Genomic DNA, 25,144 nt, shown 5'->3' with positions numbered 1-25,144 from the left:
TGTTGTGCTGCGAGTTACAGCCCCCTCGCCTTGTCAAAACTCGTCTGTAAGTGACTGTAGTTCTGGAAAAAAAAAAGCGATACTTGACATGTAAAAGGGTACACCACATGCATATGGGGTCCTGGATTAGTCATCACATCTGAACGTGCCCACTCGTAAATATAATCGCTTTGTGGAGTGTGTTCTTATACTGAAGAACCGGTGCACAAGAAGGCAATATACTACTTTCTCCTAAATGAGAAACAAGGTAAGTTGGAACATCTTTAAAGAAAAGTCTGATTATTATGCTATATTTTGAGGGACTTTTTAAGCATCTGCTATTTGTTTCTTTGCTGTTTGCTTTTATGACTGTGCTTGTATTGCTTTCAAGTGCAAGTTCAAGTTTACATGTTCAAGGAGCTGTAACAGGTTGGTGCAGAATTCTTCAGCTGATCTTGGAGCAGTCAAGCTACTTAAAGCAAAACACTGGCAATGAAAGAGAGAAATTTCACTTGTACTTGTTGGCTCATTGTCAGAACTCAAATGGAAATATTCAAAGCAACAAATGAACAGTTGTTTTTATGAGATGAATAGCAATTTAAAACAACATTTGCTCATATGTTCAGAATTATATAATGTTGTTAATGCTCTTAATGATAGTTATTATACATTTTTATAGATCTCTGGGTCGGGGTCCCTGGGCCTAAAAGGGTTAAAAAAACAAGATTGACATTTGGCCTATAATATATGGCCTATATATTTCCATGTAGAATGAGTCCTTTAGGAAGCTGAATAATTTCAGGGCATGTGTAGCTTATACAGTACGTCAATGAACGTAGTGCAAATGTTTTCAACATTTATTGTTGCATTTATTCATTTGTGGTCACGAACAGATAATCACTGTTATTGTCTTATGATGTAGGTGCAAGATGTATAATTTATGAACAGAAAAATGTCAGGACAACCACAAGAACAACACACACACACACACACACACACTTTTATATAGGCTTCAAGGTGTAATAGTATCTGTCATTTAGTGGTTTAACATTCATAACTGCACTTTCACTCTGCTATTCATAAATGATTCATTATTCAGAGTAAACATGAAGAGCTGTAAGTAGCTGGAGTAAATCTCACCTAGGTGATCAAAAGACAAGAGAACAGATCATTACTCTTTTACAGTTGTGATGATGACTATTACTTGGCAGTAGTGATGAAAAACATGGCTTTGAATTGCAGCACTTGAGCAGAGGTGTCTAACTCTAGATGGATTGATGGACCAATTGTCTGTAATGCATTATACTCGATTCTGGGGAAACAAATGGAATTTGAATGATAGTTTTTGATTAATGTGCCTATTCTTGTTCCTACTGTGCATGTTTCTTTTGTTCTAATTTTTGAAATACTTAAAATAATAATAATAAAATAATAATGATAATAACAGTAATATAAATCAAATTATTATAAAAATAATTTAAAAGTCAAATTCATCTTCAAATTTCCAGAAGCATAGGTTAATTCAAGGAGCAGAGAAGATTGATTTTGTAGCTTTTGAGAAGCTCACAGATTTCTACTGTAATTGATAAAAGAGCGTATAGAAATGATAGATCCTACATTCTGTACACTATGATTTACAGTATGTCAGGTGATGATTATATAGCTGCTGCCTCGAGGAAAAGTTCAGGTTTAAACTTGTTTGGCTCCAGATGTGTTAATAGCGCTTGAAATCCAAGCTGAAAAACATTTTTTATGGGCTGTTCTGCTATTGCACTTGAACTGAAAAACCTCAGTGTTGATACAGGCACATTTTTTTACATGTGATGGTAATTGTAAGCAGTGGTAAGTGTTCATTTGTATAATATTCTTTGATAACATGTAATCTGGGCAGACCAATTCTGTGTTTTTATAAATGTGCTATTATTGAAGAGCTCAGTGCCATTTTCATATCAATTTGTGGGCTTGTAGGTTTAATTTTGTGCTTTCTACATTACTATCTCTGTTTAATTAAGTCTAGTTGGTACAAATTGTTAAAAACATAGAAAGGAAATGGAAAACATCAAGAAGGTTAAAAATGAAGTAAGGTTACAGCAATGAGATGAAAACTAGAACAGAATTATTCCTACAGACACCTTTCTGTCTAGAAGATTTGTCTGGAAGAGTTGCATTGAAATGTTTGTTGCTTGCATTTGAACATCTCTTTATGTTAGAGGGTATTTGAAATATTTTCAAAAGGTTACAAGAAAGATAAATTATAGTTAATCAACGTGCATCAACATGCATGAACGTGCTCATAAAATGTGTGACAATGTAAAGTAACGGTATAATAAAGTAGGTCTGAATGCAGAATTTTGTTCTCTTTGGTTTACAGTAGTTAACATGGAATGGACAAGCTAACCACAACCAAGATTGTCAAAGTAGAGGGGGGATCTGGAGGCTCTGGAAAAGGTGGTTGTCAAAGACTAACTCTAAACTCAAAATTGGGGAAAATATTGGAAATTGGAAACTGTGAACTGATTAAGATACTTCAGTTTAAGTATATTGACTTGATTGTGTACAGAAATCCAGAAACATACAGAAACTGTTACTACCACAAGACTGACATCTCTACCACCAAGTAAGTTTAAATGGTAACACTTTACAATAAGTTTGTATTTGTTAACATAAGTTAACTACATAAATGCACATTACTTAACGCAATATTAACTTATCACAACAACAAGCAATTAGTTATTGTATTTTGACGCCCTGTTGTTTAAATGACATTACATACAATTTTGATAAATGAAACTTATTTAAAACTACAGAAGAAAATGTGTTTTTTTGGGGACCAATTATCTACACTTATTCGAAAAAAAATAAAGCCTATAATATATTGAAGGTACTTAGTTCAGTCTTTCCACTCAATCAGAATATTATACAATCGAATGCTCACTTCTATTTGTTATTTGCGTTCTTCCCACTAGAGGGCAACAGTAGCTCAGTGAGCAGCCAACAGGCGCTGACCTCTATTGTGAACAGCTACAGCTCTAGCTCAGGGGGAGCTGCTCTGGTGGAGAAGATCATCTCTCAGAGCAGTACTGAAGGAGGCAGTTCCAGAAGTTATGTCATATCCTGTAAGCCCACAATCTGAATTAACATTTTGAATGGAATCTTATGCTAAAATAACCCTGCTGGGGAACAGGTCATACCACCTGTCTTTTGGAACATGGTTGACCAGTGCAACCAAGTCACCCCCTTCTTAGCCAAGGTGATCTATATTAGCCCCAACAAGGTAGAGCAAGATGGTCTACCAGGTTGACTTTAACACAATGCACCACCTGGTGATCCAGTTGAATAACCATGTAAACCAACTTGGACCAGCAAATGATCTGCTTCAACTAGAAACCATGTAAAACCACCAGAAGGTGGTTTTTAGTTGTATTTTCCAGCTCTTTTGTGAGATTGTTTGCCCATTTGTTGAGGTTGTACCTTCTTCTACCCAGCCTCCTCGTCTGGAAGTTCAGTCGGCAGCAGTTCAGGAGCAGGCTCTGTGATTGGTGGATTTGAAGGTGGCTCTTTGTCTTCAACATCAGGAGCCTCTCGTGAGATCAGTGTAACCGCTGGACCGATTGGTAGCTCTATGGTTAAAAGCTCTAGCTCTGCAATTAAAAGCTCCAGCAGCGTCTCTACCTCCGTAAAAACAGTTGGCGGTTCCTCAGCAGCAGTTGGAGATTTTTCAGCTGGGTTCGGGTCCATCTCTTCCTCTGAGTTTTTGTCCAGTTTAGCAGGTGACCCTGTTCGTGATTCTGGAGGTAGTATGAACATATCCAGAGGTGGAGGAGGTGGCGCTAGCTCCTCTGCAGGCATGTCTGGCAGAGGAGTTTCCAGCTCAGTGACTGTGACCAAGTTCAGCTCCTCTTCTCCAACTGGAACACGCAAAACCATGAGTTATAGCACCGTTCCAACAGAGAGGAAGAACAGCTTGACCCTTCACACTGGAGGATATGAGGGTAAGCCAAAGATCACTACCTCCCACCTTTTGTTTCGGCTGTGGGTTATATCACAGGTAAACTCATTATAATTTTTTTGAATGTGACTTCTTAAACCTGCACTTACACCTATTGCTGAGGATGCAGCATCCTTTAAACACAATAGTTTTCAGTGAAAAATGCCATTGTGGAAATAACTATTCACAGTTAGCCATAATTAATTTAATCCATGAGAAAGAAAAGTCTAATAACAGGGAAGATACTGAGATTAAGCGAGTAGTATTAGGCTGGTTATGTGATCATAACATGGCAGCCCCCATGAGGGGACCCTCTCCATGTAGAATAAAACAGCTTTTATATGGTTTCTTCAATGACTGGAGTCTTCATCTCATGTGAGTGCTCATGATCTAATAAATATGTTTCAAAAATACTATTCATTAGGAGCTAAACTTTTTTAATGAGGAAAAAATTATTGACTGCACCTATAATAATCTCGTACTGTGTTTAAAGGTGACGTGTGTCATTTCTGAGGTATCAAATGGAAAATGCACAAATAATATTGTACTCATTTTCCTTTGGTCAGACACGTAGTCCTGCCCCAAACACCATTGGCTGAGCCAATGTTGCAACTGTATGTCAACAACAACAACATAGCATCACAGAACCATAATGGTTTTCTTTTTAGTTTTTAACATTACACACTTACACATTACATTATAATGTTGATATGCATACAGATGCTGAATATACATTTGTAATAAACATCAGATTTAATATCCAGTATATCTGTGACATATTTTACCTCAGGGAGCTCCAGTGGCAATTCTTCCCCTGAGTACACAAAGAAAGAGTACGGTATGTCCAGTTAGTATTTTCTTTTTTGTCTAAATTTCCATTTGTACTGCTATATCAAAGAAACTGACTATTAATGCGTTTAATCTCTGTAAAAAAAAAAAATTAAAAAAAAAATACGACAACAACAACTTGTATTATACTTCACTGTTTTTATTTGCAGCCGTGACAAGTGCCGCCACAAGAGGTCGCACTCAGACACGAGGTACTTAAACTCGAATTTGTGACATCATTAACTCCACAAGAGTCTTAAACTTTATCTTTATTTCTTTATTACCGAATAAAAATATAAAATTAACATCTCTGTATTTATTTTAAGTCTCCTTCCTTTGTTTTTTTTGTTTTTCAGAGAGTGAGATCAGAGCCAGATTGCAGAGTGCCTCTCCCTCCACTAGATGTCAGTGTTACTCATGTTCAAATTCTCCGGACAATGCAAATTATTATAATTTTTTCCAGTTAAACCACATATATGTACGATACTTTAATTTTGTTATTTCATATTTTGTGTTGTGTAACCTAATTATTGTGTAAGAGAATAACTTTTTTGTTGTTGGGAAGGGTTGTGTATCATCACCTTGTTTATAAACATCAGTTTGTGAGTGTGTGCGTGTGTGTCTATGTGTGTTTGTACAGAGAATGAAGGGTATCTTATTGTGTTCAGGGACAGAGCTGGATGATGTGAAGAGATTATTGAAGGGAAGTCGCTCTGGGAGCATCAGTCCGCCTCGTTCCCCACCAGCACTCTACCCATTCCGAAAAAAGCCAGCGTGGACACACGCCATGAGAGACAGTCAGGTACCACACAGACAAATACAGATATTTCTGTGATACACAACACAGCATAGACATTCCTTTCACACTTATGTGTGTTTTACAGGTTATGATGCCTCAGCTGTGGATGCTGGATTCAGTGGATACTACACCAACCCCAATAATCTCAGTTATTCCACCTTGCAACAACCCTTATCACCCACAGGTTAAATAGAGACAGAGGATATGCATGTGTTTGTGTTTGTGTACATGTATTTTTACAGTGTTCTGATCATGTGTTGTATTGTTTCTGTAGGTTTGCAGAATAACCTGTCGCTCAGCTCGTCTGGAATAAGCAGTGCAGGTAATTTCTTCTATACTAGAGGCAACACTAAACACTGCACTGTACCACAGTTAAATTAAAGGACGAGTTCACCCAAAAGTTACAATTCAGTTATTGTTTACTCACCCCTGTTTTGTTATAACCCTATATGACTTTCTTTCTTTTCCTAACACAAAAGGGAGAAATTGTGAATAAATGTTGTGCTCAGTGATGTCATACAATGGCAGTTTATGGTGACCACCTTTTCAAGCTTAAAAAGGACACAACATTATTATTCATAAGTTTAATAAATGATTCCATGAGACTCGTGATTGTTATGAAAGCATATGATAAGGTTTGGTGAGAAAAAAACTGAAATCTAATATTTACTGAAAATGTTCACTGACCATTTGTTATCCTGTGCAGCAACAGTTCACACAGAACCCTTGAGACACAGGGGTGTTCAAACAAAAACTTATTTTGTTTATCTAAACAGGTCCTCCACAGCGATAGTGACAACACAACTCAGCTGCACACATAACAGAGAACAGAACTTACTAAACATGTTTGAAGAGTTTGTAGTCGAAGATTTGATGCATTTCTATGCCCAGCCTTATTTTTTGAACTCGGAGTATTCGGAAATCAAACAGCAACATAGAAGAGGCTACAGGCAGCCACAGTTACACCATGTCCTAACCTGATGGCAAACGACACATGATAAAAGGCATATTTTCTATGTTAATCAGAGTTTTTGTCCTAACCAGCATTGACGAGCGACAGTATATCCTGTCGATCACTTGATTTCTGTTTTCGGCATCGTGCGGTTAACTCCATCCACTGTGAAATTGGACCGGTCCAAAAACATGGAAAAAAAGGCTGGGCATTACATACTGTCAGGGGTGTATATTCCAGGGGGGTCAATGGAAACATGTAAATTCTTCACACTGTATAAAATATATACAGTTGTTGAAGCAGGTCTTTCCTTTTGTGTTCCTCACAGTGTATGGGATGCAGAATAACCTGTCAACTTCTGGAGGTGCTCTTATAGCTAATGGAGTGAGTGCTGGTCAAGGTAAACTGAGCCTTATTTATCTGTAACAAACTGAAGCAATGTATGCAAAAAAACAGCATGCTAAGATCTTTATTATGTATGTCTATCAGTGTTGGGTAAGTTACTCAAAAAGTATAATCCACAACAAATAGCTAACTACTTCACTAAAAATTGTAATCAGATTACTTTACTGATTAATACATGGGAAAGTTATCACATTGCTAATTAAAATTTTCTAAGAAACGCTCAACGATTTCAAAATAATCTCTAAATTTCAACCTTGTTTATCGTCGTTGTCCTTTCAGCTGTCACAGAAACACAAACAGATGTACATAATGAACATAATTTCTACATAACAGAAAATCATTTTATTTTAGAAAAATGTGTATCCCAAAGTAATTCACTTCACTGAAAGTCAGTAACTGTAATCTGATGCCAGTAATTTAACATGTAATGTGTTACACTACCCTTTTTTTTTTTTACTACAAAAGTAATTTGATTACAGTAACTAATTACTTTGTTATCAGATTACACCCAACACTGTTGTGTATTTACTTTAAGTGTATGGCGTACAGAAGAATGTTGGGAGCACTGGACTGGCCACTGCTGTTACTGGTAAGGCAAGTTATTTTATTTCCAATTTGTACTAATTTGTATTAAACTACATTATCACCAAATTAAAACCTTTTATCACATTCCCAGCTGTTCCGGGCAGCCCTATCACATCTGACGATGTGTTTGTGAAAGATGGCAAGTTTATTGCGATTGGGAAAGAAAATGTTGCAGCTAAGAAAGAGACTGAGCGACTGATTATGTCCAAAAATACCGGCAAACTGTTTACCACTTCAACCACAAGTGCTGGAGCAGGTAGAGGCACCAGACACCAGATACTTTAAATTGGACCTTAAGTTCACAGACTTTAGTAGCTCAATTAATGTTATTATTTAGTAATGGGGTGTTCGTTGTTCATGCCCAAAAGTTGTTGAGCATGGGGGGTTGTTCTTGCCCAAAAGGGTTTTCAAGAGATCACCAAACTAGATCACGCAGCCTTAAAGCCCAGAGCATCCCCGGGCAGTCAAGGGGTCCCTGGTAGTCAAGGACCCTAGGCCCTGGCCCCATTGGCCCAGTCAGTAATCTGTCCCTGTACAAACTTGAAAACATTTGTGAGTTTAACTTTTATGACATAAGGACATATACTGTAGTATGTACATTTAGACAGTTAAATTGTTAAGGTATTTATTAGTGATGATGAGTGAGTTCTTCATATTACAGATACATTTTGTGAGGATTCACTCAAGAGGGAGAAGAAGATGATCTCGAGCACCATGGAAACAACCACTTCTGGTATATTCAGTTAAAGAAGTCACTTACAGTATATTCACCTCCTCACCAATGTATGAATTCTTTCTTAAATTGTATTTAATAAAACCCTCATTTGTGCTTTCAGCCTCGAAAACATCAACAAAAGACAAGGCCACCTATGCAGGTAGATGTCCTATAGAAAAACCTATTTATCACTGAAAACAATTACTTAAATGGTCAAATTTAATTTGAGGTATTTTTTATTTTAATGTATTCATTGAAATTATGTATATGATAAATTTCATTTTTTATTAAATAATTATATATTTAATATTGCACTTATATTTAATAAAATAGTAATGTTTTTTAATATGACATTTAGGTCAAATAAACAAAATACGTTTGTCGGCACTAGTGAAGTAGGCATAAAGGATGTTGTTTTGCTAATAGTGTCATATTGCAATGTTTCAACAGAGATCCATAAAGAAGAGTCTGGCAGTGCAGGTCTGGGATTCTGTTCCTGCTGCTCATGGTGGAAGTGGCTTCTGGCTTTGGTCATTGGTCTTCTTCTTCTTCTGGGTCTCCTTTGTGGTCTCATCGCACTGGGTACATTTTAGTCTCAAAAGATTTCACTCTCCCAGTTGATTTAGCGGTTTGGAGATAAGAATGGTTACATAAGAGTGCTTAAGTTACGTTACATTGTTACATTACGTATATAACATTGTTTAGTTATGCTTTGTTTTTTTTTACATTACATTTTGTTGCATTAGGTTATGTTGCATTATGTTATGTTACTTTATATTGCGTTACAATACATTGTGTTAATTTAATTGTGCAAAACATATTTCCTTGCAGATTTCTTAGTGTGCAAAATATGTTGGAAATTAAGCAGGTCAATGCAATAATATTTACATATTTTTATGAATTAATAAGATTTAGCCCAGGGTATCCTAATGTATTCTACAAATGTTGTGTAGTGAGTTTGGGATTGCTTAATATTCTTATTAAAGAGTAAATTAAGGGCCCATATAGACAGCCAGCTAAGCTTGTTCTCACATCTCAAATCTTGCGAAAAAGTTTGAATACTGAAACAACTTCCTGTGCCATGAATGTCTCTCTCTGTTTGTGTCTAGCTGAGGAGGTCAGAAAACTGAAAGCTCGTGTGGATGCTCTTGATGGTGGAGCGAGTGCAGCCTCCGCTCGCACTAGCCGTTTATCCTCCTCTTCTGGCATCAACATCATGGATCCACTGGAATCTTCATACGTCCCCGGTGTCCGCTCTGATAACACTATAAACATGGGATCGGCATCTGCTCCACAAGACCCTGTGGTTCTACAGAGGACCATCCAACAGATCCTCAGATCTGAATTGCAGTCGGACACTGTTAGAGGTATTTCGTTTTAAGACCAGGCTAAAATGCCCATCCATCCATCTATCCCCCCATTTATAAATATGTATTTATCATCCATTGGTTACCATCCATCATCATCTCATTCCAGCTTCGCTGGTAACCTCAATTAAAGGCGAGAGGGGAGAACCTGGGCCTAAAGGTATTACATTCAGATAAACACATACACCTGTAGATAAACTTGAAAGAGTGTTAATGTGTTAATGCAGGTTTGCTAATATACTGTATGCATTTTACATTTACATTTAATTCTAGGTGACCAAGGATCTCCTGGAGTTAAAGGTATTTTTCAACATAACACATCAAATTATAATTGTGACATTCTGCATAGCAATTTTACAATAAGTCATGCTTACTTGTAAAATTGCTGTTTCACGCCGGTTCTCTGTGATTTTGCAGGTGAATCCGGATTTCCTGGCACTCCAGGTGAGAACATTTTAAATACTTTGAATTATAGTCGTTTGCACTTTCATTTCGCAAAAGTACATAAACCTGCTTGTTACACATCGAGTTGCCCAATTAAAGATTAAAGGGTTATAAAATATTGGCTTGAGTTATAATTTATTTAAAGTAGTGTTGTCTGTTGAATAAAATGTTTTAATTGCGATTTGAAAGTGATGAAATTTTACTCTATATATATATACTTCTTTTCCTTTCAAAATTAACCTATTTCCTTCTTAAGAAAGAAAACAAAACAACATATAACAATAATGCTTTATTAACATTATCCAAGCAAAGCCTTCCACAGTATAAAGATAAAAATGCACTAAAATAGAAATAATTCAAATAACATTAAATGTTTCGCAAAGTCAAAGTGAGAGTTTGACTAATTAAAAGAACTATTCAACCATAGGTTGCATATTCATTGCAATGTGCATTAATGCAATGAGCTCAAACTCTCGTCCTCCACAGACTGTGGCTATCCTCTTCGCTAAAGCAGTCGCGTCAGGGCGTCAATGCCAGCATCAAACTCCACATGAAAAGCGCTTTCAGATAAAAATGTATCATTCTGAATTTTAATGATAGTTTACATTTGACGTGCTTCTGTGGTAATTAAATTGCGCCTTACAGAGGGTGCAAAGTGCTTGAAGTCCCTTCTGGGTTTTGTACAACAAATAGTGTTAAGAAGTTGTATACCCATCATCTGATCATGGCTGTGTGTGTGTGTGTTTGTGGTGTGTGCATCACTGTAATGACTCTGGGCTGACACATCGCAAAGGTTCAGCCCTGCTCCGTCCAGTGTATATGCTGGTTTATACTTTATTAACTGTACATTTTAAACTGTACACTGAAGAAGGCTTTGGACGGAAACGTCTGGTTTATTCACCTGCTGCTCTTAGACAATAGAGAACCAATATTTTTTAAGACATTTCCAGAGTGCAGTTGAACAGTGCTGTGATCATTATAAAAAAAATTAGTATTTTTGTATGCTGTGACTGACCAATCAGAATTAAATATTCTAGAGTGTCATGAAATAAATTAAAGGAATGAATGGCTCTTCCTCAGGTCCTCCTGGTCTCATTGGTCACCCTGGACAGGAAGGTCCACGAGGACCCAAAGGAAGTGCAGGTATGGTTAAGATACAGTAAATAGTAATTTCTTCCATTCAGTGGTTGCCATGATATTTGAACACTGGTATTGTGGTTCACACCAACTAAGTGTGTGTTTTATTCACAGGTGAACCAGGAACGGATGGTTTATCTGGACCAAGAGGTCGAGAGGGGCCAGCAGGACCCAGGGGAGAACCAGGACCTCCAGGAATCGGAGATAAAGGAGAAAAAGGTGATGCCACTGCCATTATTATAGCAGTTCACAATTATATGGTTCATATAGTCCTAGAGTACAGGTAAATGGATTTTGTCGTGCTGTCCATAATGGAGGGGCTCGAGCACAGGACCCCGGCAGCCTCGACAGGCCTATATGAACAAACTCCTCCCAAACTCGTGTATGGAACTTCATTTATATTATAGCCATTTTTACACATGGCCCGTAGAACAAGAAAGTATTTTAATAGTCTTGCTAATTATTTTGCGTTTGCTCTACAGGCTCATCTGGAGATGTTGGTGTACCTGGGCCAGCAGGACCATCTGGCCCCATGGGACCCAAAGGTACAGTAAGACCTTCGGCTCACATCAAGAGACAAAAACAAGGAGAGAAATATCACAGTACAAAAGTATTATTAATTATTTAAGTGGAAAACTTGACTTAGTGTACTACTAACAGACTATCTAATTATGAACGATGCATGCAGATTTGTTGTTTATTTTGTGAAATACTGTAACCTACACAATCTGCTTTATCACGTCAGGTGATGCGGGCACACAAGGCATGCCAGGTCTTCAAGGAGCTCCTGGACCACAAGGCTTCCGTGGAGATGCTGGTGACCCTGGAGTCAAGGGTAAATCTCCCCTTAGCACTCTTTTTTTAGCATTTTCAAGGTTTCTCCCCTTTTTCTGCAGAATTTGGAATGCCCAATTCCCAATGCTCTCTAAGTCCTCGTGGTGGCTTAGTGACCTCAATCTGGGTGGCGGAGGACGAATCTCAGTTGCCTCTGCATCTGAGACCATTGCATTTTACCATGTGGCTTGTTGAGCGCTGGAGGCTTCACACCATCCACCGTGGCATCCACGCACAACTAACCACGCCCCCCCCCCCAGAGCGTTATAGCGACCTCGAGGAGGTTAACCCATGTGACCCTAACCTCCCTAGCAACCTGGCCAATTTGGTTGCTTAGGAGACCTTGCTGGAGTCACTCAGGACACCCTGGCATTTGAGCTCGCGAACTCCAGGGGTGGTAGTTTTAGCATTGTCTTATTCAGAATTATCATATCAACACTATTATGCTTTCATCTTTTCAGGTGAGAAAGGACCTGCTGGGCCATCTGGTGTCAAAGGTCAGTCAAAGTCTGAGATACATATTGCAAGGAATAAAATAATTTTTATACGGATATTTGTGTTACATTTTTTTTGGTTGTTATTTCTAAATTAGGTGATCAAGGAGAGAGAGGGCCACGTGGTACCACTGGTGGGTGATCATATGACACAACGATAAATATTATAAGCACTCGTTGCTATATGAAGACACAAACGTTTGAATTTGAAATGTCAAAAAGATCTCAAAATATGAAAATCTCTTCTGTTTGTTGTCAGGTGAGCCAGGTCTGGTTGGACCAGCAGGCCCTCCTGGTGAGAAAGGTCCTAAAGGATCAGCAGGTAGGACCATTCACGATGGAGTAATTTTTTAATTGTTTGTGTATATACACGATTCAGTCTTTGCTCGTTGTGTCACTTCTCACTGTTTTTCAGCATCTTGTTAAGATGCCATGTGAAGTTAAAAATAGTTAAACTTTCAAAAACTTGTCTCAGTTCTGTTGTATCCTGAATGTATATCCTGTGTGGATGGCCATTAAGTCTGCTTTCACTCTAGGTTTGATTGCTTTGTCTGAACTCATTTTTCAGAATAGCTTTGCAAATTTAAAGGGTTAGTTCAACCAAAAATGAAAATTCTCTCATCATTTACTCACCTTCATACCATCCCAGATATGTATGACTTTCTTTCTTCAGCAGAACAAATTTGAAGAAAAATAAAAGAATATCTCAACTCAGTAGGTTCTTAAAATGTAAGTGGATGGTGATCAGACCTTTGAGTCTCCAAAAAGAACAGTCAGCATAAACGTCGTCCATATGACTCCACTGGTTAAATTAATGTCTTCTAAAGTGAAACGATCGCTATTGGTTAGAAAAAGATAAATATTTAAGTACTTTTTAACTCAAAATCATTGCAGCCATATCATTGGTCATTGGTCAGCAGCCGTATGTGCATTTACGAGAGGTCGGAGTTCACGCAGTCCCTTGTGATGTATTTGCATTGACAAGTTATGGATGTAATCTCACGTTTTTCTCTTGGTTGAGACATCCAGGTTGAGCACACAAATGCACCATTGTGAGTAAACAAACAGATGCAAATACAGATCTAAACCAAAACGTGCATCTGTTCTCAGGTGTGAACATGCCAATGTGATTCTGTCAAACACGTATACTGCTGCTGACAAGAAGCGTTTATTTATTGTTAAAAAGTACTAAAATATCTATTTTTTATATATATATATATATATATATATATATATATATATATATATATATATATATATATATATATATATATATATCTTTTTAAGCAGCAAAAGTGATCGTTTCACTTTAGAAGACATTCATTTAACCAGTGGAGTCATATGGATGATGTTTATACTGACTGTCTTTTCTTTTTGGAGCTTTAAAGGTTTGATCACCATCCACTTGCATTTTAAGAACCTACTGAGCTGAGATATTTTACTATTTTTCTTCAAATGTGTTCTGCTGAAGAAAGAAAGTCACACACACCTGGGATGGCATGAGGGTGAGTAAATGATGAGAGAATTTTCATTTTTGGGTGAACTATCCCTTTAACCAGACTTATGCCAATTGTAAATCATACTGCAGCCCACATTAACAGCCCCAGATTTTGTATATTGTGTTCTGAAAACAGCTTTCACACCAACTAAATGAATCAAACTCTCACGTCAAACGGTCCACACCAAAATTTAAGAGAGTCTTTGTCACTTTTTTTGGTGAGTTTTTTTGTGAATTTATGACACTCCTTGAACATTAGTTCACTTACAATACTTCATCTTTCTCTTACAACAGGTGTGCCGGGACCAGATGGTGTTAAAGGAAATCGAGGTAATTTTTGAGAAGTCTTTATTCTCTTTTACTCTTCTCAAGCATGCAGTTGGTAAATTGGATCTAATAATTTTTCGTTCAATTGAATTTAAGGGGATCAAGGTCCAGTTGGGTTGCCTGGTGCTCGGGGGTCACAGGGACCTCCTGGAGATGCGGGAATCCCAGGTATAAAAGAACGGTTCTCAACCTAGACTGAATTGAATGATAATAATAGCTTTTTGTGGTATTACACATAAAATTGTAAATTGAACATCTACAGGTACATCAGGACTCCAAGGACCACCAGGTTTGATTTCACTTCTTCTCAGCCACATTAACAAAATAGAAAATGCTTAGGAGCTTATTTCTTGAGGATGTTGCCACAAGTAACAGGCTTGTAGACATTTGTAGACTAAACCTACACTAGGCACATCTGTGTCCTAGTGTTTTGATATTTTATTCTTTAACCGTATTTAATTGTAGGTTTGCCAGGTATCCCAGGCCAGCCAGGTCCTAAAGGTAATTTTTTTATACGATTATTTTTATGCAGTTGGCCCCATGTATTCACAACACACATAAAGTCATAAGTTTCATACATATCAAACATCTTACATTCTGTTCTGTCTTTAGGTGAGACAGGTGAGCCTGGACGAGTTATTTCTGTAGGTAAGAGGAGACAATTTCTAGTGCAAGCATCACTGTTACTATTGAGTTTTTGAGCAAACCCTTAAACCTATGTATTACATTTCGGCACATATTTGTATCACACCATTTGAGCTACAGACATGTGCTATTAATTTTCTATGTGATCAGTAAAAATATTGAAACCAGAATATCAAAGAGATGCCTCTTTTGACTTAAGCCCATAGGCAACCACCCTAAACACCCTAGCTATACCCTAACAACCGCGTAGCAACAAGCTAATAACCTCCCAGAACACCTTAGCAACATTATAGCAACACCATTGCCGCCACCTTTAAACAACTTTAAATGAATATAAAAGAATCACTAGAAAATATAAAAACCCAATTATACAGATATACAGTTTGTGTGTATACATATTCCATATATTTATGAAGCCTTGTCTTGAATAATAAGCAGTTTCTGGGGGTTTGTCTTGAGAATTTGATGGTGACATCATTCCCATGCTCTTGTCTCTTGTTCTAGCTGGATCCAGTGCTAACACTGTGGGCGTACCAGGACCTCCTGGACCTCCTGGAGCTCCAGGTTCTGCTGGAGCACCTGGGCTATCAGGTAAGTTCAGGATGCTCATCACAGAATATCTCAGATATTCCAAGTAATGTTCTGGTTTATTCTACAATTTATAGAATAAACCGTTAACTATGTACTTCCATTGTCAACGTTTGTCTTTTGTCAGTTTTTACAAAATGTAGCACGAGTTGAAATAATAATTTTGTATTTGATGATAAAAATAAATAACATTAAAAAAGTGATACACTGAGTTGCACTTTTGTGTATTTTTTTTTTTTGCCTCAGGTCCCATTGGCCCTGCTGGGCTTCCTGGTCAACATGGTGAGGTGTTTTTAATTATTTTCAAATGTGGAAATTTGAAAGTTTTAGTTCACTGACATTAAAATCTTCAAAGGTCCAAAGGGAGATCGGGGAGAGAAAGGAGAAGATGGCAAGCCTGGCACCTCAGAGACTGCATGGAGTAAGTGTGCTCACTTTAAAAATAATCTCCATACTGTCGAAGCCCTGAACCGCAAAGTGAAAAACAATAAAATAACTTTTTTTTGTTTTTCATTTTTAGCCTTCCTAAACCTGTCCTTAAATGTGTATTCTCTCTAAATGTTTTTTCTCTCCTTCATTTTTTTTTTCCTTCATTTTTGTTTCTAATTACTAATAAAAAAAATACATTTACATTTATGCATTTGGCAGACGCTTTTATCCAAAGCGACTTACAGAGCCCTTATTACAGGAACAATCCCCCGGAGCAACCTGGAGTTAAGTGCCTTGCTCAAGGACACTTCTGATTACCAGATTACCAGTTATGTGCTTTAGACCACTACACCACCAACACCGGTTAAAAATACAAATAAGGCTCAGGGAGGCACTAAAGGCCCCTATATAATTCCAGAGATGTTCTTTGTTCTTCGTTCAAGGCTAAAAAGAAGTTTGAAACAGCTGAGCAACTATTTGCGAACCTTCAGACACCCGCCACACAGCTGTGGGAGGCGTTTAGTGGACCCTAAAGTAAAACCTTAACTAATGTGATATTATAATGTATTATCAATGACTTCATGCCTCATTCTATGAGTAGAATTCACATGAGGTCAGAAAAGAAGTTGTTTTAACCACTTGATGATGATTTAATTTAATATATGCAGAAGAAAATGTTTAATTTGTCTTGTTTACAATTTTAACTCCTGCCACTAATGCGCTAACATACGCGCCCAAAATATGCATTGTTACAGTGTTATAGTAATTTATGATGACACTGATACTATTGCAAAGAACACACGCCGGTGTGTTCATGTTGACTGATCTTGACTGACTGAATGCTGTAAATGGGAATTAGCTGCGTCCAAAGTAGGCAGAGCTTCAGGCCACACCTACCGATGACGTGGACCAATGGCAGTAAGAAGATCTTTTGCAGCCGTGAAGAATTTTTCGTAAAACGCAAAAACACCTTCTTTTTGGTCAGTTTTTGTTCTTAATGATTCATTCTTCGATTTCGAAGTATATTGGGGCATAAAAAAAATGTTTACCTGGTGAATTGTTTTTCCACCTTGTGGTTCAGAGCCTCAGTACACTTCTCATTGTGATTTGTATCATTAATCTCCACATAATGTGAAATTAACAGAGAAACCTGGTGAACCTGGTCCTCCTGGCCCACCAGGCCCGCCAGGACCAGCCGGACCCCCTGGTGAGAATGGTAAACCAGGTATTTAGTCATTCATAACTGCTCCAATTGACCTTTCTGTTTTGTTAAGGCATTAATTTTTTAATTTTGCAGGATAGTTTTTAAGTACATTTTATTAAGTACATATACTTTTTTGTCCAACTGTGCCATTTATGTTACAAACCCTCACCTATGTTGTTTTCCAAAAGGTGTTGGTGAGCCTGGTCCACCTGGTGAAAAAGGTGAACCAGGAAGCTTTGTACCCACCTCAGGTATGCCTCTGAGTTCATTTAAACAACTAGAGTTTTGTACTTTGAGATATGGATCTCAAATACATAATTAATAGTATTCGATAGAGTAATTGAGGTTTTTGTGGTCAATCAGAAACCTTCTTTGCTGGACCACCCGGGCCTCCTGGACCTGTTGGACCAAAGGGATCACGAGGTACATCCATTATCCTTTATACAACATTGGGTTCTTCATGGAACAAATGGACCCTGTGAATTTTAACGTTTGTTTTCTGTTCAGGTGATATTGGTCCTCAAGGATTCCCTGGTAAGGTTTTTGATACACACATCAAATACTATCACACATATAGACATGATGATGTAATCATTTTGACTTAGCATTATATAAACTTGTTTTTGATCATTTTTTGCTCAAGGTCAGCCAGGGTTACCTGGAGAACCTGGGATCGGTAAGTGATTTAGATATCAATACCAATATTGATTAATTATGTAATACAGAAGATATTTGGACACTTAAAGCACACTTTAAAATGCAGGTTTGTGATTGCATTCGATAACAAAATAAACAACCAAGCAACATTTCTTTTTAAGTTAGCACAAGCTCACAAACTTTTCAAGCAAATCATTTCACACACACACACAAAAAAAAAAAAAAGTGTTAGGTTTTGATCTATTAAGCATTAGATACTGTTCAAAATTAAGACATAACATATTTGGACACTTTCTGGTTGTCAAACCAAATGTTCTGAGAAAAGTTCTCAGATGCCACTTGGTTTGATATTTTATTATCTAATGCAATGACATTAATACATTTTTAAGTGTGATCTAAGAGTTCAGGGCCACTGTAATGTCTTTCCAGCTCTCCAATTTGCATTATTTTGCTCTGAATCCAGGTATTCCAGGACAACCAGGGTCACTTGGACCTCGTGGAGAACAAGGACTTGAGGGTCTATCAGGACCACAGGGACCTCAAGGACTAATGGGTCCCATGGGACCAGAGGGTCCAAAAGGTACAATAGAACAAAATGAATCAATGCAAAGAAAAATGTATGTTAGTGTGTTAAACTAAAGCGGTGTTCTGGGTTCAGTACATGTGACAATTGAAGTTAATGGGGTCATTCAAAAACATTATACATGTTAACATTATTTTATAGAGTAATAAAATTGCTTAATAACCTTTTCTGTATGAATTATAATCAATATTACCATTTTTTTCATGACGACTTAAAGCGGGTAAATCCCTGATTTTATCACACTAAAATCATGTTAACAAGTAAAATGTTTATGCTTTGTGGTTCTACTTTTGAAACATTGTGTATTGTAATGTTTATGGACTGGCCCCATTCCCTTCCATTCTAAGCCTTACTGGAACCGCAACTTTTTTTGCAGATAAATGAGGTACGAGTCGAAATTGTCTTTTGTGTTATCAGCGTAATGCTACAAATGTTGTTGATTGAGCTTTCTTGTATTGAACCTGGAACATTCCTTTAAGGTTGTTGTTACATTTGAGTTAATGTTAGTTTTTCTTTGACTATGCACTAAAATTGTGTTCATATTTATCATATATAGGAGATGCTGGTGTCCCAGGTGCCCCCGGAATTCCAGGATATTCCTATGGTAGGCAAAAGGGGTGTCTATAGTTATCATTGTTCTGATTTCTACAGTATATTAACATGAACCTGGTCAAACCAAGCAGCATTTCTTCATTGACCAAAAGAGATTTTCATGTTATTATTTTTATAAGGTGGAGGATCGAGTAGCGCTCCGGGACCACCAGGTCCACCTGGAACTCCAGGGGCTCCTGGGCCTCCAGGTGCTCCTGGTGGCGGCTCACCAGATGCTATTCAACAGATTTCAGACTACCTCAGAAGTAAGTTTTAAAGGCGTGAAGAATGTTTATGCCCAACTTTCACATTGTGCATGACCCTGATAAATCTAGTCATGAAGGATCAACATTTAGGAAATAATAATATTCAATAATTATTCCTTCAAATCATGTGACTTGTTGAAAAGAGGTGTGTTTTTATTTTTCCAAGCAATCTTACAATTTTCATCCTGGCAGACGATAAAAAGGGTGAAAATATCCAATAGACTTGCACTGAAGGACGGACCTGACAACCTAGCAACCACCCAGAACACCTTAGCAACCACATAGGAATGCGCTAAAAACAACGCTGAACACCTTAGCAATTGCATAGAAATGTAGAGGGGACCCATTTCTTTTTACTTTTCCATGAGCAAACTGTAAATAAAAGGAAAAAACTAGTTGGTTTTAAATTTCTATAATAATAGACAAAGGTTTGGCCCCATACATTTTTATGTCATATTTAATATAAATAAAACATTCAGTGTTAAAGAAATAAATATTAATACCAATATGTAATATTTTATGTGTCCTTTATAGATGATGGCATCAGAGAATACCTGACTGGTCCACCAGGCCCACCTGGACCACCAGGACCACCTGGATCAACCTCTGATGATGCTCTGGCTAACCGTGTCATCGACTACCTTCAAAGTGAGTGTGTAAATGTAAAATGTTCATTAAGAGGCTTTAAATTTGATTTGAGGGTTTCTTTTCTGTAGTATGTATACTATTGTCACTTTCAACTAACTTGTTGAAAAATCAACTCACACTTTTCACAGTTCTTCTTTTTGCCACATTTTAAATGAATCCACTCACTCTTTGGTTATTTATAGGAGACGAGGTGAGACAGTATCTGATTGGCCCTCCAGGACCCCCAGGACCTCCAGGTGTCCCAAGTATCCAAGGTGGATATGGCTTTAACACTCAGGAAGTCGCCGGACGAGTGCTCAGGCTGATGAATGGTAGGTTAGATGTGAATTGTACAGTATATTTGGACCTCCTAGATAGTCAGCACCTGGCTCATATGCTCTAGATGATATTCAGAGCTACCTGTATCTGTTATGGGAAACAGTTCAGGTTTAGGATTTGGTTTGTTTAAGGTCTGTTAATAGTATTCTTCTCAAACAAGAAAACTGTAATCATTTACTCACCCTTACGTCATTTAAAACCAGTATGACTTGCTTCCAAGAAACACGTAGGAGAAATTGTGAAGTTAACAAAGGTAATACATTGAATGGGAATGCAAAACTTCTGTGCTGTTTTCCAAGCGTTCTGAAGTCATACATTGTGTGTGAGGAACAGACTAAACATTTTACTCATTATACACTTATACAGGTTAATGTTACATGTTAATACTGACATAATTTTCATTTTTGGGTGAACTGATCCTTGAACATTGTACAGAAGCACAAAGCATTCAAATATGATTTTATACTCTATTTGTATCAACCCTTTGCTTCAGATGCTGGTATCAGAGGTCTTCCAGGACCTCCTGGTCCTCCAGGGCCCCAAGGACCTCCAGGATCCTCTGGAGGACTAGTGTCTTATGCTGCTAATGACCACCAACAGCAGATCCGCGCACAGCATCAAGAGTATCTCAAGAGTAAGACAGTGTTAACAATGTCAACCCCCCCCACACACACACACACTACTGTTACGTCAGTTTTTTATTGTTCTTTCAATCTTTATTGTCCTCAAGAGGCATTTCAGTATGTAGACATCAGCCAATAACACAAAAACATTGAATAAAACAAGCATTTTATAATGAGCTATTTATAACAAACAACAGGTGGAATAAAAGAGTGCTTATATTTTAGAATGGTTTTGCTAAAACAGCTTCATCCCAGAAATTAATCGAAATAAAAACGAAATCAATTCGAAATTGTGATATGACGTGGTAGCGATTATCAAACCGCAAGTGCTGCATTTATTAAATAGATAAATAGTCTGCCTGCAGTATGTATACAGTATATTTTCTAGATTCACTAATTGTCCATTTGCTTAATTCCAAATATACTTGGCTGCTAATGTTACACTCCAAATCTGAAGTAACCTCGTATCACTGGGTTTTTGTGGGCAGAAAAGTGGATGAGAGCATTTCTCTGCATGAGAAGTGGGCTAAGACCCTATCTCAAAGTAGGCAAATACAGGTCTATCGCTCTCTATGGCCCCATTTCCAGGTGATCCAATCGCATGTGGTCAGGTGAGACTACCACATGCTGTTTACACCATGTCACTTAAATGCATCTACTGTGACCACTTGTGATCAGATTTGGAGGGGAGGGTCTCTGTTTCATGACTACACATCAATCACTATGTCAGTGTGTTACTGCATGATATTACAGTGCAACAAAGTCAGCAAAAAACTAAGAAAGCGCGAAGAAAATGGATAGCTGTTTCTTCCAGATGCAGTTGTTCTATTCTAAACCTTAATCTAAACTTAAATGCAACATGTCAAGCAGAATTATCTGTTATTTTAGTGGATTACCTGTATTAAAGGAGCTGCAGGTGTTTGTGTTTCTCATCGATGTTGATATCAGACACACTAAAGAAGATCCGTGAAGCTCTTGTGATTGTGTATGTATCCGCTTTTGAATATTTTCCGATCGGATGGTTATTTCCCTTTAAATCCGCACGTAATCTGAAAAGTTTAAACTCTTGTTTTATCGCAGTGGTGGATTGACAGGTGAGAGGTGGTGCTTCGCTGTGGCTATGACACATACACATTTTTTATAATGAGTCTTCAACACCCAGTTTTTATGGAACATGTTTTCTGCCAGTTTTAAATAAGTAAATATATACAATGATGAAAATGAAAACCCCATTAACTATTTCATATTCCCAAAGTGTCTGTGAATATAATACTAAATACTTATAAAGCCTTATATGTCATCATAAGCATCATAATAGGAAATATTCCTCTCATTGAAATACAGTAAGATCCTCAGCATTGTAAATGCTTTAAATCTCCCACATTTCTATTTTTAATTACTATTATTGATCGATTAAATTAATAATGGTAAATAATTGATGACTGAGTAATCATTAATAACCCTAATATACTGCACACATCTCCCTTACAACCCCTCTGCACCTCCTAGCGTGAGAACCATAGTATTAAAGTATCCTTTCTTGAGCACCACCCACTCATTACATAGAATTTACATGTTGACTTTGCTGGAGAGATTACATCTCCACACTGGCCTGGGAACGCCTCGGGGTCCCCCAGTCAGAGCTGGTTAATGTGGCTCAGGATAGGGAAGTTTAGGGCCCCCTGCTGGAGCTGCTGCCCCCGCGACCCGACCTCGGATAAGCGGTTGAAGATGGAGATGGAGACTTTAAAAATGACATTTTAAATACAAGATAAAATTGAGCTGGCCTTTGTTTTATGATGATACATGTTTGGGTTTAGCGTTGAAGCTTATATCAGTACATCAGCAGTCTCTTTCCAGCAGTTCGTTTTTTTATGGATTTTTTTATTGTGCTTTCAATTAAAGGTGATCCTGATCAGCGTTTGGATTATCCAGCCATTGCTAAGCAAGTCTCAGATTACATTAGGAGTAAGTTACCCTACAGTATATGTGTCAACATTATAATGGCTTTGAAAAGGACAGAATATGGGTAGATACTTCATGAATTTAGGAATTGTTTTTTCTTATGTGTTTGCATTTTTCTCCACAGTTCATGGTTTGCTTGGTGACATGGTTGATCAAGATGGTGTGAAAAGGATTCCAGGTCCATGTGGTCTTCCAGGGATTCCGGGGATTCCAGGGCCCCCTGGACCTCCAGGAGTCAGCCCAGAATTCCCTTATGCCAACATGACTGAGATTGCGAACTTCATAAGAGGCACGAATAAACTTTTATGGGAAAAAAAGTCTACATTTTATATATTATTGGCACAACATGCGTAATTCTCCTTATGCTTCCTTCAGAACATCATATGACTGGACAACCAGGTTATCCAGGACAGAAAGGGGAGATGGGATATCCTGGAAACAAAGGAGAGAAAGGTACATGATACTTCTGACATGTCCATATGAAATGCATCTGGACTACATGGAATATTCCTTTACGTTGCCAGACAGATGTTTGGATCTCTTCTCAGCGGCCATGTTTCATGTTTGCTATTGCAGCTGCTTTGTAATATTTTACTGTTCTACAGGTGAGAGAGGTATCCAAGGTTTTCCTGGTGTTCCAGGTCTCCCAGGTAGAGATGGACTAAGAGGAGAAAAAGGGGGAAAGGGTATGTTGTAGCTTCACATATTTGACCAGCTGACACCTAATGTGTTCATTACATTTTATATCCACATCAAGATTTAAAGTTTAATTTTATATGAGTGTACAAGAGATGGTTCAATCCAAGTCTAAAAGTTTTGCTTAAAAAAAAATAATAAAAAATAATAATATTTGTTTCTGTCACTATTGCATTCACTAGTTCATTTGAAATTGTCCTGTGTGTGACATACCTTTTCATATACAGTGTACATCAATCAGCCACAACATTAAAACCACCTGCCTAGTATTGAGTAGGTTCATCAGATGGGTTGGTTTGAGTATTTCTGTAACAGCTGATCTCCTGGGATTTTCACACTCAACAGTCTCTATAATTTACTCTGAATGGTGCCAAAAACATCCAGTGAGCACCAGTTATGTGGATGGAAACGTCGTGTTGATGAGAGAGGTCAACAGAGAATGGCCAGACTGGTTTGAACTGACAAAGTCTACTGTAACTCAGATAACCACTCTGTACAATTGTGGTGAGAATGCTATACTGAGATGCGGGTTGGCGCTGTTTTGGTGGCACGAGGGGGACCTTCACTATATTAGGCAGGTGGTTTTAATGTTGTGGCTGATCGGTGTAAGTATTTATTCCAGATAATCTATGTAGTCTCAATTAATTTGAGGTCATGAAAGCTACATGCATAATAATTATGAAATAAGAAAAATGCTGTTTTATATGGAGTATAGCCTCTGACACCACATGTCAACTTTAAAAGTAAAAAAGCACATATTTCATATCAACAAATATATTTACTGTACATATAACAATTTGTTTCCCCACAGGTGAGACTTCATATGTAACTCGAAGAAGAAGGAGGAGCTCAGGAATCTAGACCAATGGCAGAAGGGCAGCATTATAATAATACATATAAATAATTATAAAAAAATTAAAACCTTTAAAAATATTTTCTTTTTCTTTTTAGCAACTTCTTACCTGATGAGCTACTACTGCTTTATTTTTTTTTTAATCAAAAAGATATGGACTGTATATATTTCAAGGTATCCTTGTTACCAAATACAGTATATTAAAGGTGCACTCAGTCATTTTTTTCCTCATTAAAAAAGTTTAACTCCTAAAGGGATGAACTTTAATTTTGCAATACGTGTTCATGTATTAATTCAAGTAATCAACATAGCAACATTTCTACAATGGCATCTGAAATGTAAAATGATTGATTTTAAATGAAGCTGCATCCACACCGCTAGGTGTCAGTGTCAGTACAAGAAGACACAAAGACAAAAGATTCTGAGTGCATCATTAACATGGAATCAACAAGCATTATGTTTAAGTTCACCTTTATGGTCACATTTTTATTATTTCTATGCAAGTCTTTAAATCACTTGATCTCTTCATTACAAAAAGATAACGGTGGGACTCTTGCATGATTGCACAATCGAATTTAGCATAGACAAAGGTGGAGGTTTTTAATTTTGCTTCATGAAATGGATGTTTGTTTAAATGTTTGCATTATAATACACGTGCTTTATTGTTCGGTGATAGGACTTGTACTACAAAGTCCAATAGCATCATCGTGGGACCATTTGCAAAAT

At 37.4% G+C, this 25,144-nt stretch overlaps 1 protein-coding gene across 1 annotated transcript; it reads left to right on the top strand.

Annotated features, from left to right (window-relative positions):
* The first annotated feature begins 2,358 nt into the window (after positions 1-2,358).
* On the top strand, positions 2,359-25,144 carry col17a1a (collagen, type XVII, alpha 1a). The gene is given in 52 exon segments (XM_052126860.1): positions 2,359-2,427; positions 2,540-2,596; positions 2,946-3,095; positions 3,465-3,971; positions 4,758-4,805; positions 4,966-5,007; positions 5,152-5,199; positions 5,464-5,529; positions 5,532-5,597; positions 5,680-5,778; positions 5,869-5,916; positions 6,875-6,946; positions 7,487-7,540; positions 7,628-7,792; positions 8,198-8,269; positions 8,373-8,411; positions 8,702-8,833; positions 9,361-9,618; positions 9,728-9,778; positions 9,892-9,918; positions 10,036-10,062; positions 11,143-11,205; positions 11,314-11,418; positions 11,682-11,744; positions 11,945-12,034; positions 12,495-12,530; positions 12,626-12,661; positions 12,787-12,849; positions 14,320-14,355; positions 14,449-14,520; positions 14,615-14,641; positions 14,818-14,853; positions 14,965-15,000; positions 15,502-15,588; positions 15,832-15,867; positions 15,941-16,006; positions 17,159-17,239; positions 17,407-17,469; positions 17,582-17,641; positions 17,726-17,752; positions 17,862-17,894; positions 18,339-18,455; positions 19,015-19,062; positions 19,190-19,315; positions 19,850-19,963; positions 20,146-20,274; positions 20,775-20,915; positions 22,810-22,872; positions 22,994-23,158; positions 23,245-23,322; positions 23,475-23,555; positions 24,377-25,144. Coding segments are annotated over 52 exon segments (4,320 nt in total). The 5' UTR covers positions 2,359-2,363; the 3' UTR covers positions 24,427-25,144.

The sequence above is a fragment of the Xyrauchen texanus genome, chromosome 5, assembly GCF_025860055.1.
Source record: "Xyrauchen texanus isolate HMW12.3.18 chromosome 5, RBS_HiC_50CHRs, whole genome shotgun sequence".
Taxonomy (NCBI): domain Eukaryota; kingdom Metazoa; phylum Chordata; class Actinopteri; order Cypriniformes; family Catostomidae; genus Xyrauchen; species Xyrauchen texanus.
This window is presented reverse-complemented; position numbering and strand designations above follow the sequence as displayed.